General features: G+C 49.6%; 1 protein-coding gene across 1 annotated transcript; it reads right to left on the bottom strand.

The window, feature by feature from the left end:
• Nucleotides 1-1,768: 1,768 nt before the first annotated feature.
• On the bottom strand, nucleotides 1,769-13,331 carry UNC119B (unc-119 lipid binding chaperone B). The gene is made up of 5 exons (XM_007938227.1): nucleotides 13,088-13,331; nucleotides 9,560-9,673; nucleotides 4,721-4,829; nucleotides 4,425-4,597; nucleotides 1,769-1,881 (listed from the first exon to the last, which is right to left on the bottom strand). Exons 1-5 carry the CDS (start codon nucleotides 13,329-13,331, stop codon nucleotides 1,769-1,771), a joined length of 753 nt encoding a protein of 250 aa, XP_007936418.1.
• Nucleotides 13,332-16,732: the final 3,401 nt, after the last annotated feature.

Genomic DNA, 16,732 nt, shown 5'->3' with positions numbered 1-16,732 from the left:
GCCCACAGGACTCACGACATAGGCTGCCCTGGGGAACATCTCCCAGACACCCGCTGGGCAGCTCCAGAGATTAGAGCCTGGTTGAAATTTCAGTGTCCTGTAACAGAATCTCTCCTGATGGGGCTTCCGTCCCACACAGGGGACTGTTTGGGACACATAAATCCTGGGAGGGGCCCCACAACGAGGAAAACAAGCAAGGAGACAGTGCTGTTATCTGTCCACAGATGAGGAGGAGGGAAAGTAGCAATGCCGTCTCTCGAGCAGCCCGTTGGCAAAGCCAATGGAAGGCACCTGGATGTGGACTCAACCTCTGAATTTCCCCTGGTCTGGTGTGACGCATCCTTTCTGCAGGGCCCAATCTTTTCCTTCCATGGTTGGACCCAGGGGAACTCGAGTACTCTCTCCAAGAGACAGCTGCCAGCAGAGGGCATGCCCAGACTATGGTGGCACAGAGGGCTGGGCCACGGTTCCAGAGCACTCAGCCCCGGAGTCTAAACAGGGAACAACACTGGTGGCTGGATGCACGCAGCGGCGGGGGCAGGGCTGGCCTTCCTCCCAAGCACCAGGATGCTTTTTCCAGAACACATCCCTCATGTAGTCCACCCCAGCCACTATCACCCCTCCCAAACATCCGAGAAAACGCCAAGCAGCATTCTGAAGGATGAGAATTTGTGTTACTTAGGTTTGACCTTCCAGGGTGGTTCCAGAAACTGCTTCAACACAAAGGCAACCTAGGAAAACCTTCCTAAATAAGAAATGCTCAGCGTTTCAGAGGCAACTCCCCATAAGAGGCCAGTCCTCCAGGCTGTGCTGTGGAGAGAAGAGCCAGCCCTGCCTGGAACGTGGCTGCTGTTCGGAACTAGTTAGCCCCATCACGAGCCAGAGCAGCCCCGGGGCCTGATTAATACCGTCAGAAGTCCAGGTGCACCTCACCTGTGCTGTGCTCGGACCACCACTGACGTTTTATAAAACCTCCAGGGTGAAGTCTGGAATTTAAAAAATAGTAATGAAAAGGCCTCCTGTGGCCTTGGCAGATACTACTATTCCATGAGCAAAACTGACACATTTGATTTCAGGAGAGACACCAAAGTTAGGGCCGAGAGAAGCAGAGCTAACTCCAGTTTCCTCCCAAGCGAGAGCAGGAAGGCACTGCCAGGCTGGGGCGCTGGTCTACCCCAGCGAGACCCTGACCATCACACAGGTGAGCAGGCCTCCTGCAAAATGCCTCTTTCAGTTTGGCAGTGCTGCCCATCTCAGGATTCAAACCTCAACCTCCTGGTACCAGCCCATCTTGGCGCTTCTCCCAGGCAGTCAGGACTAGGCACAGGCTGAGGACCAGCTGTGAGAGGAGGAGCTCCCTGGGATGCGGGCAAGAGCTGCCCGCCTGCAGGCGGCCCAGCCGGAGCGGTCTCATCTGAGCACAGCTCTGCGGGGCAAGACAGAGCTCCCTCCAGACAACCCGCAGCTGCTCTAACCACACATGCACACACCTCCCTTGTTATCTGGGATCCAGGAGCCTTATCCTAATCTTTGACTATAATACCTCTGCAACCTAAGGGGCAGGGGGGAGGGAGGAGAAAAAATACTGGGGAGGAAAACACAGCCCGACTCGGCACCTCCCCTGGAGCACAGGAGCCTGCCCCCGCGCCAGCCTGGACTTCCTGGGGCCGGGCTCAGGACGTGTGTTGAAAACAGCAGCTTCAAGCACCTGTGTGTGTCCGGACGTTGTGGCTGCAGCCAAGCACCTCCCCTGCGGCTCCTGCAGCAGCTACTGGCCTCCATTATAGGCATAATCGGCCTTGTTGTGCATTATCAGCTTGTTGTCAACGAAGTAGAAGCTGTCCGAGCGGGTCTCATAAGGGTGTTCAATCATCAGTCGAACTACAAGTCAGGAAAGGAACAAGTTAGGAGTGAGTCTGCTCCAGGGGCTCAGTGAGAACAGCTTAGTGTCCCCTCTAAAAGTCACTAGGTCAGGGAGATGCATGGAGATCGGAGGGGCAGCATTTGCACAGGGAGAAATGTAGGGAGGCATGAGTGCATGAGCAAGGACTCAGGGAAAGGGTAACCACAGGGAGGAGGGGAGGGGAGATGTCACACTGTGGGGAACGTAACCAGTACCTCAAACACAATCTACACACTAACTGTTGAATATAAAACTCATCTGCTTGGCAAAAATCTCACCCAAGTCACAAAGTTAAAAATTTCAATCATGAATAAATAAAAGTCACTAGCTGGCCCTTCTAGGAAATGCACGAGTATTCTGCCAGGATAATGTTGGCACAGAGGGAGACAGCCCTTGAGAGCCGGGAGAACTGGTGAGGAGAGGCCTCTAAACTGAACATGAGCTCAACTTCAATGTCAGAATGCAGCCCACGCTCTGGCACGGGCCTCCCTGGCCCTGTGCAGCCTGGGTGCTCACTGTCTGCACCCAGGAAACATGCTCACCCGGCCGCCCACAGGGACCACAATGGCCGACTCTGCCCTCGGCTGAGCAGGCTAGCCCTGGCTTCTGGTCTGTTTCTCTACTTTCCAGACATTTCAGTACCAACTCAGACAGCTGGGCCTCACTGCGTCACTTCCCATGGCCACCCACGACAGCTCGAGAAATCCTCACCGACAACTCAAGAGGGGACAAACGCCAAGGAGTCTGCCCCAGAGATGGCCGAGGGCGAGATCCCAAGCAATCCAGCAACAGGTCTGCTTGTCTCAGGGTCTGAATTTAAGTCTCGCTTGTTCAGACAATCTCCCCGGCCTCTCTTACAATGCCAGAAAGTAAAGAGAATTAACAGTCACCACCTCTGAGCTGTTCTAACGATCACATGCTATATTGAGTTCTCTGGAGAAAAATGCTATCCTTCAGACAATTAAACTAAGAATTGAACCCACCCAAGCCAAGCTATATTACTTATATCCAGAGTACCAAAACCAAAGCAAACTCACTGCCATCAAGTCGATTCTGACTCACAGCGGACGCCCACTGGGTTTCAAAGGCTGTAAATCTTTATGGAAGCAGATGGCTTCATCTTTCTTCCACAGAGCTGGTGGTGGGTTCGAATTACTGACCTTTTGGTTAGCAACCAAATGCCTTAACCACTACACCATCAGAGTTCCTTATATCCAGAATGTTGTTGTTGTTGTTATGTGCCATCAAGTTGGACCTGACTCGTAGTGACCCCTCCTTGGGTTTCCGAGGCAGTATCACTATGGAAGTAGATTGCCCAACCTTCCTTCCGAGGAGTGGCTGGTGGGTTTGAACCGCCAGCCTTCTGGTTAGCAGTCAAGTGCCTTAGGCACTATGCTACCAGAGCTCCTATATCCAGAATAGTGATCTCTAAATTCTTTTAGCTTATTTGGCATCAAGATGAAAATTATATTCCCTTGAGTAAAAACTAGTCATCTACACAAAATTTTTTCTGCCAAGTACCTACATACCTGGGGAGCCAGGGTCAAGCTTGGGTCAGACGCTGTCATAAACAGCCTGCCCCGCATCTCAGCCAGCCTCACTCTACCGGGAACAGCAGTGCCACCAGAGCAAAGGCTGGCTGGTTTCCAAAATACGACCATCTTTAAGGATCTGGGCGGGATTCTGAGAAAACCAGCCAGTGTGTGTAGATCCTTCCCCACAACCCGACTAAACCCCACTGCTTTTCACAGGACACCACTCGCTCACACCCACATCAATGTTCTGGAGCAATTTTGCTAATTACCACAGGGGACGTGAACCTGAGACAGCTGGACCCAGGTCACGGAAACAGATGGCAACACAGCCTGTTCTCCCGAGTTCAGCCCATCTCTTCCCTCACCGGCGCTGTGCAGCAGCCTGGCCCCGAGCTTCGCCCTAGGTCTACCCGCACACAACTACACGACCGCTCTTCCTAGGATACTGCTTCGTCACTCACTCCTTCCGCTCCACAACCGACAACAGCACCCCATTTCCCACTGCATCTACTGGAACAGTTTCTCTAACCACTCTCAACCGAGAGAGGAGGGCCCTCAGCCCTCCAATTCCATTCAGCCTGCAGTTTCACAGGCAGCTCTTATTAAGGAAAAATGTGAAGGACTAAGGAAGAAGCCAGTGAGTAGAACCCAGAGAAAAGCAGGATGAGCAGGACAGCCGAGAGGGCTGTATCTCACTGGAGTCCCAGAGATGTCGCAGGCCTCCTCTTAGCTCCCTCTCTCTCCCACAGCAGGCACTGAAGAAGGGCAGCCTCCATTATTAAAAGCCCCCAGGTTCCCACAGGGCAGACTCAGAGTTTGAAGGAGAAGACAGGAAACAGAAAGCCTGAGGCCAAATGACCAAGTGCATGTCACGTCACTATTTCTCTCATGTGCAAAACAAGGGCGTTGGAACACATGGAGAAGCCAAGGCTCATTCCTCCGAGCCCTAAGAACCTAGGGGGAGGTGCAAGTTGGGGGATACGTACTGACATCCTCAGAAAGCTGGGGAAACTCATAGATGTGTTCGCAGGTGTTCCTACTGCTGGGGATGCAGAAGCCAAAGTCAAAATCAAAATTTTTCAGCAAGCGTTCCCGGAAATAGTGCCGTTCGATCATCCGGAAGTTTGACACAGGTTTCTCTCCCACCGTGAACTCCACCCTGCAAGACAAATCTTTGTGAGCCTACTTGCCGTGTTCCCTCCTCTAAGCCACCCTCAAACGCCACCCGAGAGCATTTTCTTCCTGCACAAGAAAGCCCTCCCTCAGGGATACCAGTACTCACGTAGCCCCAACTGTCCGCAGGCGCAGAAATGCTGGTGTGAACTGATAGCGGACGAAACGCCCCGCACTGACATCCACGTCTCCACCCTCCTCCTCCTCCTCCTCTTGATCTGAAAAAGCACACGAGACTTGAGTGCACCTTCCTGGCCCCACGGGTCCAAGAGCTCCACCATCAGGCCAGGCAACACAACCACCAGTGACCGGTCAGCTGGCCAATACTTACTGCGCACTTGCTGCACGCCAGGCCCTGTGCTAAACGCTTCCAGAATCCTCACACAAGGTGCTATTAGCACCTCCATTTTAGTTAGGGAAGCTGAACCGCAGAGAAGTAACGTGTCCAAAGTCACTCAAACAGTAGACGGAGGGAGGTGGAATTTATTCCAGGGCCCAAGTGACTTGAAGCCTGTTCTGAAACTCAAAGCTCTTTGCCTTTGATGTAATTTGGGGGCTTGGGCCCTGCCCTGAGGGTGAAACCTGGAACACAAGCAGGGCTTCACCTTGACACGGTCTGCATTAGACAGACGAGGCCTGCTGGTGACCAAGTGGAAGTGCTAGCCACCAACCAAAAGAATAAGATGATAAAAGTTGGAAGTAGTCAAAAGGCTCCTTCACTTGACAGGCAGTGAAGACAAACCACTAGAAGTAATTTTGTGATTTAAATGAAAGACAATGCCATAAGATTAAAAACAACAATAATAACAACGACAAAAATTAAAGACAATGGCCTACAGCCTTGGGGTTCTGTATTTCCTTGGACTAATGGCTATTTGGGGCCATACCAGGCCCAAAGCTCTGACCACCTAGGAAAGCGTGAAGCAGGTGGGCAAGGGATAACGGGTGGTGCCTGTGTGAGGCTCCACAAGGCAAGGATGCCAGTTTGTCCAGTCCATCCCCAAGCCAAGGAGATGAGAGTTACAAGATCATCAGACTACTACCAAGGTGAGCACAGACTAAGTTCGTGCTAGGAACCATCCAGTGTCCAACGAAGATTTTTTTCTCCAGGTCTAAACTGAACATGTTGCTCTGTGCTGTCGAATCGATTCCGACTCAAAGAGACCCTATAGGACAGAGCAGAACTCCTCACAGGGTTTCCTAGGCTGTGACCTTTACAGGAGCAGATCACCAAGTCTTTTCTCCTGCAGAAGCGGCTGGTGGGTTCGAACTGACGACCTTTCAGATAGCAGCCGAGTGCTTCACCACCGCACTACCAGGATGAACAATATAAAAAGCCCTTGTCAGCATCTAAACATCTCTGCCCCTGTGACAAGCCTAAGAGCAAGTGGGTAACCAGACTGAGTAGGGGTTTGTACCCAGGGATCTAGAGCCCTCGCTCCTCCGATGCGATTTACAGGGAGTCAGGTCAAATCCACACATGGATTCAGATTCATCACAGCAAGTGCCAAAGGAGGCTGCTGGTTCGGGATGGGGCTATGCTGAGCGAATCAAGATCCCTAAGGGTAAAGACACTTCACAGTATCTACAGCTGCTCCTCAAGATAGCTCACTTTTGTACTGCAACGACTACTCGGAGCCCAGTCTAATCCAAATCCACACACCTGTGATAACCCTGGGGCCCCTGAAACTTTCTGAGGACATGTGACTTAGGGGTATAAACACCACAGACCCAGGAAGCTGGCTGGCCGTTGCCCTCCCGTACATAGTTAAGTACTCACTAGCTCGAGCCTTTAGCCACCCTCGTAAGTACTAGACGTGACAGCATGGAAAATACGAGTAGCCTAGACTCTAGTCTAGGCTGTTATTCGTCGGAGCCGGGACTGGAGGGAAGTCTTTCGACTGTCCAGGACAGTAATGCCTGGCTCATCAAATCTGGAGGCGTTTTTAAGTAGCAAATCAGAAGAGAATAGCTCTATAAGAAAAAAAAAAAGTCATTTCAGACAACGATTGATACTATGAAGTGTATCTGCACTGGTGTTCTAATAACTGATTAACTCCAGGGGGCGCTATATCTCCAGTGATAGCTCCAAAGACATACATGGTCTCCTAGAGAGAAATGCAGCTCAGGTAGAGCAGCGGTCAGGGCATATGGCTGCTAACCAGAAGGTCGCAAGTTTGAACCTAACAGTCATTCCACAGGAGAAAGACGTGGCAGTCTGCTTCCATAAAGATTATAGCCTTGATCTCTACCTATGAATTTAAATGTGCTGCAAATAAATCCATGAATGTAGCAGGGTACACAGGGGAAAAAGTTATAAAAACATTTTAATCGTGACCAAACACCTTGAGGGAATGAGTCTCTGGAGACTCAGGAGCACAGTCTTGGGGGACACTAAGGTCAACTGTCCACCACCACAATGTTCTGCAGCCCACTTTGGTGAGTAGTGACTGGGGTCTTCAAAGCCTTTGAGTGTGTACAGTGCTGCATTGTCAGTGATGGCAAGCATTGATCCATGGGTGGACAGATGGGCAGACAGGCTGAACGATCAGGTATGTCTAGGTGGGGTGGAGGGGTGCCCATGACCATGTATAGGGTGCAGACGATGTTTTCACATGCGTATTTGTACGTGCTGTATGTATGTGCAGGTGTAGAGCTGACAAGGGGCAAGGTTGTGGTGGCTTCTTGGCTACAGCCAGCTACCCAGAGGGAGCAAGTAGTTGGACCTGTGGGCTTGGAACCATGGTCACAGGGCACATCAAGCTCAAGTGGCACGACGTACTACACAAAAACATTGTCCTACATCCTACTTTGGTGAGGAGCGCAACTGAGGTCTTAGAAGCTTGCAAGAGGCCATCTAGATACAACGATGGGTCTCTCCTCGTCCAGAGCAAATAAAAATGAAGAAAACCAAAGACACACGGAAATAAATCAGTCCAAGGGCCTGGTAGACCATGTGATCCTCAGCCTATAAGACGATGAGACCAGAAGAACAAGATGGTACCTGGCTACCACTGTCAACCACGCAGAGGGCGATCGACAGAGTAGGAGAACAATGTGGAACAAAACACAAAATTATTAAAAAAAAAAAAACCAGATTTGCTGGTCTGATGGAGCCTGGTGAAACCCCTGAAACTACGGCCCTTAGTTACCCTTCAGGTCTGGAACCAAACTCACTCCTGTGTCTTCCAGCCAAACAAAAGACAGGCATATGGGATGAACATTTACCTCAGGTAGATACACTCCATGGAGAGATCAATTGTGGGAGAACAGAAGGGCAGTGCTTGCACAGGGAGACAGCTCAGGGGACAGGAGTGCATGAGAGGGAAAGACACAGGGAAGAGAGAACTATGAGGAGGAATGGGAAGAGAGCTGTTACATTGTGTGGAATTACAGTCAATGTCATGAAATAAAATGTGCATGAACTACTGTATGAAAAATTAAAATGAATTGCTCTGTAAACTTTCACCTAAATCACATTAAAATTTTTTTGAACTTTTTAAGAAAAGCTTGTGACTGGCCATGTAAGGTACAACTGCATAGGTCTCTCTCCAGCCAGAGCAAAGAAGAGTGAAGAAAATCAAAGATTCAGGAAACAATTAATTCAAAGGAACCCTAGCTTCCATGACCCTGAGACCAGAACTAGATGGGACCTGGGTAGCACTGCTAACTGCTCTGAAAGGAATCACATGGGGATCGAGTGGGGGAAAATGTGGAACGAAACGCAAACTCGTAGAAAGACCAGGCTTACTGGTTTGATGAAGACTGGCTGAAGCCCTGAGACTATGGCCCTCAGACACCCTTCAAGCTAGAAACTGAAATGAATCCCCATGATTCTACTGGCAGCCAATCGACAGGCCTGTAGGGTGAACAGTACTCTCAGGAGGGGATGCACTCGTTACAACAATCAAGCACATGAGATCAAGAGGACAGCATTTGCCAGGGACAGAGCTAGAAGGCAGGAGAGGTGGGAAGGAAGAACAAAGGGAAGGGTGGCACAGGGAGGAAGTGGGAAGAATGTTGTTACAGTTTGGAGACTGCAGTAAATGTCACAAAACAGAATGTGTGTGGATTGTTGAATAGAGAACCATTCAACCATTTGCTCTATAAACTTTTACCCAAATCACAATTTTAACAAAAAAGGATTACAGCCTTGCAAACCCTACAGGGCAATTGTACTCTGTCCTATAGAGTTGCTATGAGTTGGAATCGATTTGATAGCAGTGGGTTTGGGGTTTTTTTGGTTTTAAAGGGAAATGAATCACCTTGGAACAGCATCTAAGCACAGGAAGTGCCTATTCAAGACTAATTTAAGTAGATGAGTTCATGGATCTGGGCTCTTTACTCTTCCAGAAAATGATGGAGATTCAAATCCAAACCAAGACTCAGTAGGAAATCTGAAGAACTATTTAAAGGAAAGAGGAGAAGACTGGGTGAAACTGCCAGTGGCCTAAACTAGAAATCTCAGTGTCTCCCTCCCAGAAGGTCCCAGACTCAAGACTCAGGTGAGCTTTCCTCATTATTGCCTGTTTTCAAGGATTCCTTTTCTAACTGGAGGCAACTGATCCCATGAAAGAGCAGAGGACCACAGGAAAGTCACTTGGAAATTCGGAGCCTCAGTTTCTTTATCTGTAAGATGGGGATGACAGCAATTCCTCCCAGAAGTGTGAGGGTCACATGAACTGATGTGCACGTACAGTTGTGTAATGCAGTGACCAGCAGAGAGTAGATACTCAACAAACACCAGCCTCCCAACACAGCTTCTGACAAGCACGCCTGACAGGCCATCAGTCTTGCCAATGGACAAAGAATGCTTGGGTCAGGAGGGAGGTTGTGGAAGCGGAATACACCGGAACCCATGGCACCCTATGCAAGGGCATGCAGAAGTCAGAGCCTCGGGCACCTTTGGCTCCGACTATAGAGCGAGTGCCGTGATATCAAGGCCTACCTGAAACGCACGGTTTGGCGATCTCAAAAAGCACTGTCCCTGTCTCCAGATCGCGAATCTTGAAGCGAGTGAAATCAATACTGTAGATATTGTCTTCAGGTTTACATAAATAATCTGAAAATGAAAGGGATCAATGTTGTTAAAGAATTCTCTAAATTGTTTACTTTTTCATTTATTTCTTTGCTTAATTCCCCAGTTTTCACCCAAATTCACGTTTTCTTTTTATGTTGTTGTTGTTGTTGTTGTTATTTGCCATCGAGTCGGCCCCGACTCATAGCGACCCCTCCTTGGGTTTCCGAGGCAGTATCACTACGGAAGTAGGAATGCCCAACCTTCCTTCCAAGGAGTGGCTGGTGGGTTTGAACCGCCAGCCTTCTGGTTAGCAGTCAAGTGCCTTAGGCACTATGCTACCACCATGTTGTCCCAAATAAAATTTGTGTGAAGAGAACTAAAGGATCCAAGAAAGAAAAAAAGCCCATGAACAGGGCTTGAATGAGAGATTGTCCTATTTTATATTTTCATATCTTAGAAACAGGACGGGAAAGGAGGATTTTCTTGGGAAACACCTCAAAATGGCCTATAAATCTTTTATGATCTATAAACTTGTCCCAGAAGAACAGATCATTTAAAACCTATTTTAAAACACTTACACTGATCTAATGACTAATATAGGAGCCCCAGTGGCACAGTGATTAAGCGCTCAGCTGCTCACAAAACGATTGTCATTCTAACCCACCAGCTGTCCTGCAGGACAAAGATGTGACAGTCTGCTTCTACATAGATTTCTAACTTTGGAAACACTACTGGGTTGTTCTACTCTGTCCCATAGGGTCGCCATGGAACAGCAGTTTTTTTTTTTTAATGGATAATATAAAAGGACCCCTGGTGGCACAACGGTTAAGCCTCAGCTGTTAACTGAAAGGCTGGCAGTTCAAAGCCACCCAACGGCTCTGTGGCAGAAAGACCTGATGATCTTTTCCTGTAAAGATTACAGCCTAGAAAACCCTGTGGGGCAGCCCCATTCTGTCACATTGGGTCAGGATGAGTCAAAAATCAATTCACTGGCACCAAACAACAACAACGAGAATTATAGCACTTGTTTCTCAACCAGGAACACTATAAAGCAGGAGTCAGCAAACTTTTTCTGTAAAGGATCAGACTGTAAACCTTTTATGGTATCCGTCAAAGCCACTCAACTGGGCTGCTCTTGTAGCATGACTGACCCAATACGGCCACTGCAATATCAATGTCATATAATTATCACATCTCACAAAATGTTGATTTTTTTTAACCATTAAAAATGTAAAAATCATTCTCAGCTTATGAACTGTACAAAATCTGGCAATGGGCCAGGCATACACAGGTGACACTGGCTGGATTTGCCAGCGGAGACATCAGGTCAAAGCGAGCAGAGCCTGTAAGAACCTGAGCAGCTCATCCACATAGCGCTGACCCTAGACAACGTCGTGAGTTACGGACGAAGATTCTCCTCCACTGACTCCAGACAGCACCTTCTCTCCACCACTCATTGTGGCGTTCTGTCTTCACTGCCTTCGTGCGATAGTTGCTTCGTGTTTTACAAGCTGTCTCTCCAGGAAGATGGCAAACTTGAAAGCTACTGATTATACCTCAACTCTCAAAAACCCACTGAGAAAATGACCCACATCACTTTAGTTTTGTGTATTTCACTGTACAAATATTGTATTTCAAGAAAATGTATTTTAAAAAACAAACCACTGAGATTGTTTCTGCGCCGTTAGAAACCAAAACTCACTGCCATCAAGTCAACTCTGACTCACAGCAACCCTATGGGACAGGGAAGAACCGCCCCACAGGGTTTCCAAGGCTGTAAATCTTTACGGAAGCAGACTGCCCTCTCTCTCTCTCACGGAGCAAATGGTGGATTTGAACCGCCAACCTTTTGGTTAACAGCCAAATGCATTAACCACTATGGCACCAGAACTCCTTAAGAGAAGCTGAATAGAACAGACATGAAGAAGAGGAACAAATTTGAGAAGTCACCAAGCTCTGACCTGCGAAGTAGAGTGTGGTGTTTCCACCAGTAAGCTGCAGGCTGGTTTTGGCAACAGCACCAATCTCAAACCCCAAAATAGGACTCAAGCACCCACCTGGAATATACTGCTTAAGAGCAGTGGGAGAAGGGTTTAACTCACCCTTGATTTTGGGAGAAAGCATGAGGTTAGAGAAGTCAGGCTCTGAATATTTCCGTACTTGCAGAACCCCGAGTGACAACTGGATCAGCACAGAAGCTGCTTATTCACAGTTTCAATTAAACTGAAGAGCAAGACCCTCTAAAGATACACCTGGGCATGCAAAGGACAACCTGAACCCAAACAGAGCTGAAAATGGGGACGGCAAAACATGCAGAAACAAATTAAAACCACTGCAAGCACCGGGGCTTCCCTTCCAAGCAGGTTGGACCAAGGCCCACTTCCCCCAGACCCTCATCACAAGTCACTGCAGCTGCCGGCAGCTCCCAGAGGTACCTCAGCAACCCTGGCCTGGCCACTTAAAGCAGTTCAGCAAGGGACACTGTGGCGACCTTGGTCCATTAAGGTGTTGTACCCATCCCTGCTGGGGTTGCAGCGTTACAAGTTGGGACGTGGGGGGATGGGCAGGGCAGGCCTGACCAGGTGACCGCAAACTCCCGGGGCGGGGGGGAAACAGCAGCAAAAGAAGGCCCAAGTCAGAGCTCGGCTGGAAGAGAACAGAACAGGAAGGAGATCCAGGACAGGGTGGGCGATAATTTCTTCCTGCCTTTCTCTAGAGCAATGGGAAGGTGCAAGATGGTTGCATTTCGTGAAAAACCGCAATCCTGAAACCCTGAACACAATCCTCAATTCCCCAGAACAAATGTCAAACACAGGAGTCATATTTTCAGGTTTTGTCTATGAACTGAAACTTTTGTGTTTTTAATGTGGCAGTTTTAAATGTGCACGTTTGAAGAAGGAAGAGCACACCTGCGCGCGCGCGCACACAGGCAACGCCGGGGACATGAAGGGGGACGAGAGGGGCCCAGGCAGGCTGCCCGGGGGGGAGGGGCTGTCACGCCCCGAGGGAAGCGGAGCGGGAGACAGCAGGTCGGGGTTCCGGCCTGGCACAGGGCTGCGGAAGCTGGGGAGAGCGGCTTGGGCCTGGCTGAGCTCACTGCTGCTTAGAGGGGTTCCAGACTGAGGGGACAAGGGACCCACTTATTAGGGGGCCGCGGCCCCCGGCCCGCTGAAGTGGGTGCCCTCCCCAATCATGTGCAGCTAGGATCAGGAACCCGGCAGCCTAGGGGAAGCGTGGCGTGGTCGGCCTCCGGGAACGCGCTTACGTCCAAGTCGAGCCCTGAGTGAAGGCGCGGGAGGGCGGACCCCGCCCGCGAAGCTGTGGGACGCGCGGCCAGGCCCGCGAAGGGCCTGGGGACCCTGGGGCTAGCCGCAGCGGGGAGCGGCCGGGCCTGCTGACGGCTACCAGAGGCCCAGGCCCGACGCGAGGGGAGGGCGCGGCAGGCCCTGCACTCACTCTCGGTGACCCGGCTGAGGCTCAGGACGTGCTCGGGCCGGATGGAGTCCAGCGCCAGCAGCTCCTGCTCGGTGACCGCTGCCCTGTTGCCGTCGTCGGCCGCGTGCTGGGGCGCCTGCCGCCGCGCCTTCAGCCGGTTCAGGACGCCAACGCCCGCCTTCTTCTTTTCCTCCTTGCCAGTCACCAGCCCCCCGGGCCCAGCCGCCGACCCCGCAGCCACAGCCTTCGGGTTTGGTCCGTTCATCGCTCCGCCGCCAAGATGGCCGCCGCCTCCACCGAGCGGTAACTATGGAGGCGGGGGCGGAGTCCCGGGTAGTACCTGGGGCGAGGCGGGGCCGAGCAGGGGGCGTGTCCGGGAAGGGGGCGGGGCGTGACCCGAGGGAGCGTGGAACCGCGGGCCTCTTACCAACCTTGTTGTTGTTGTTTGCCGTCGAGTGGTCCCCGACTCATAGCAACCCCTCCTTGGGTTTCCGAGGCAGTATCACTACGGAAGTAGGATTGCCCAACCTTCCTTCCGAGGAGTGGCTGGTGGGTTTGAACCGCCAGCCTTCTGGTGAGCAGTCAAGTGCCTTAGGCACTATGCTACCAGAGCTCCTTAGTACGCTCCTAAAGACACTCCAAATGTTTTTAAAATATTTTATATCGTCAATTGACTTTTTATCATATAAACTGAGGATAAAGCATCTTGGGAAAATTAATCTTTAGCATACAATCTAAGTTAAAACAATACTTGCTATGCAAGATAAACCAAAAACCATTCTCAAGTTGACCGTAACTTATAGTCTCATTGGGTTTCCGAGGCGGTAAATCTTTATGGAAGTAGATTGCCCCATTATCCTTCCAAACAGCTGCTGGTGGGTTTGAACCACCAGCCTTCTGGTTAATGGTCAAATGCTTTAGGCACTGTGCCACCAGAGCTCCTTGTCTAGAAGACAAACTGGTCTGTGCTAAGTGCTATAAAAGATATACAACAAAAGCGTTATTAGAACACATTAAAACCAAAACCAAAACCTACTGCCGTTGAGTTGATTGCGACTCATAGCAACCCCGTAGGATGGAGTAGAATTGCCCCATAGGATTTCCAAAGAATCTTCACAAAAGCAGACTCCTACATCTTTCTCCCACAGAGGAGCTGGTGGGTTCAAACCAATGACCTTTCACTTGGCATCTGTGCACTTTAACCACCGCACCAACCAGAGCTACTCACATTACTGGTTTATTCTGACCAGGTCTCACCGAGGGCTTGGGGGTGGGAGACATCTAGAAGTTAATCATGATTTTACCAATTGGAGAAGGTGGGGGAAAGGCGGCCCTCTTACAATCACAGTGGGGTCACAGAAGCATCTGGGCCTGCTCCTTCCCTAGGGATTCTGAATTCACTCTTCTGTGTTGGAGAGCTGTGACTAACTGAAGCCAAATGTGCCTGCAAGGACGGATGTCACCGCTCAGCCAGCCTTATGTTGTTGTTAGGTGCCGTCGAGTCGTCTCCGACTTAGTGACCCTATGCGCAGCAGGACACAACACCGCCGGTCCTGAGCCAGCTCCATGATTCTTGCTATACTTGAGTCCATCACCACTACCACCATGTCAGTCCATCTTGTTGGAGGCCTTCTCCTCTTTCGTCGACCCTCCGTCTTACCAAGCATGACATCCCTCTCCAGGGACTGGTCCCTTCTGACAACATGACCAAAGTATGTGAGATGAAGTCTGGCCATTCTCGCCTCCAAGGAGCATTCTGGCTGCACTTCCTCCGGGACAGACTTGTTAGTTCTTTTACCAGTCCGTGGTGCTTTCAGCATTCTTCGCCAATAGCATAGCTCAAAAGCATCAATTCCTCTTTGGTCTTCCTTATTCATTGTCCAGCTCTCACAGGCATATGAAGCGATTGAAAATACCATGGCTTGTGTCAGGCACACCTTAGTCCTCAAGAAGACATCTTTGCTCTTCAGCACTTGAAAGAGGTCCTTTGCAGCCAATTTGCGCAGTGCTGGCCAGCCTTAGGCCAGAGTGAAATGCCCCCTCCTCCCACCACAGTCAGCTTTGGTCCCTCTAACCTGGTGTGGCCTAAGGCATTTGACTGCTAACCAGGAGGCTGGCGGTTCAAAACCACCAACCACTCCTCAGAAGGAAGATGGGGCAATCTACTTCTATAGAGATGCCGCCTCAGAAATCCAAGGAGGGGCCGCTCTGAGTTGTAATCGACTCCTTGGCAGTGGGTTTTTTAACCTGGTGTGAGGAGCTGGGACAGGCCTGAGAGTCCCAGCCTGCATTCTGGACCAAGTCCAAACCTGACTCCACCCTTGCCGCCCAGCTAGGTGGAACGTATGTGGCCAAGTTCATACCTGAATGCTGCCCTGTCTTTGAGAGATTAAAAACCACTGGGTGGCACTTACCAAACCTTTCAGAGAGATTTTGGTAAATGTGTACAAAGAATAAAAGTCATGCCCTTTGCAAATAGCTCTTTTTAAACCACTCAACAGTGAGTGGCTACTGAAGAATTTCTGGAACTTTTAATGCTACTCAATTAGGAATGGCCAAGAGGGGGATTTAGCTTGTTTCCCACACTCACTTGCTCAATGAACTTTTGTTCTCAGAGCACCAGGGCGAGTTACCAGCCCCCCACCCCCAAACACCAGCTTTTTTCTTTTTAGGGATGAAGGCAAATTTATCCACTCCTTCACCTGCAATTGCATATCCAGGAACTCAGCCTGCATGTAAACAAAGACGCCCATTGCAGAACCATTTTTAACACTGAAAAATTACAAATAAATTACAGTTGCATCCATGGTATGCAGCTGTGGAAAAGATGAGGTTGATCTCTGTGCATGGATATGGAAGGATCTCAAAGATCTATTAAGTGAGAAAAAAGCAAGTCACAGAATCCCACTTGCTTGAAATAGAAGATGTGTAAATATCTAGATGTGTAATTGTCACATCAGAAGCCTGGATGTACATGCAAGCGGCGACTGTGCTCTCCTCTGGGGAGGAAGGTATGGGAAGGGTTAAAGAGGGCTACATTCACCTTTTACACTATTAAGAGCTATTGCTGTACTATTTTAACACAAGTATAGGATCGTGGGTTGCTTGTATAGTTTTTTTAAAAAGACATTATCTTGGGATCTGTGTCTGGAAGGTGGAATCTATGCCAAAGCAGCTTTATTTTCTCTTAAAATTTAAAAGCAAACTTGATCACACTTTTCTGCTCAAAAAATAAATACTGTCATGTGAGGGACTCAAGATCTGTACTCTTCCTGGTCACTGTGAACTGTGGTTAAAAAAGAATAGACTATGGGAGCTCTGGTAGCATAGTGGCTAAGGCACTTGCCTGCTAACCAGACGGCTGGCGGTTCAAACCCACCAGCCACTCCTCGGAAGGAAGGTTGGGCAATCCTACTTCCGTAGGTTTGACTCGACGGCACATAACAACAACAACATATCTCTAAAGAAAATTTTTTAAAAGGGGGGGAGGGGTTTAGGACAAAATAGGGCTGTAACCTCCAATCTGATTCCCCTCACCAGATCTTCCTAAGGGGTCTTTTTAAAAATGCTTTTTGAGCGGCCAACAAACATATGAAGAAATGCTCACGATCATTAGCTATTAGAGAGATGCAAATCAAAACAACAATGAGATACCATCTTGCTCCA

Source organism: Orycteropus afer, unplaced genomic scaffold (genome assembly GCF_000298275.1).
Source record: "Orycteropus afer afer isolate SDZICR_OR568_19922 unplaced genomic scaffold, OryAfe1.0 scaffold00048, whole genome shotgun sequence".
NCBI classification, from domain to species: Eukaryota; Metazoa; Chordata; class Mammalia; order Tubulidentata; family Orycteropodidae; genus Orycteropus; species Orycteropus afer.
This window is presented reverse-complemented; position numbering and strand designations above follow the sequence as displayed.

Coding starts and splice junctions, on each gene's coding strand:
- UNC119B (XM_007938227.1), bottom strand. CDS start 13,331: ATGAACGGACCAAACCCGAAGGCTGTGGCTGCGGGGTCGGCGGCTGGG. Junction 4,830..9,559: donor CGCCAAACCGTGCGTTTCAG/GTAGGCCTTGAT, acceptor GTGCTTTTTCAG/ATCAAGAGGAGGAGGAGGAG. Junction 1,882..4,424: donor CCAGCTTTCTGAGGATGTCA/GTACGTATCCCC, acceptor CCTGACTTGTAG/TTCGACTGATGATTGAACAC.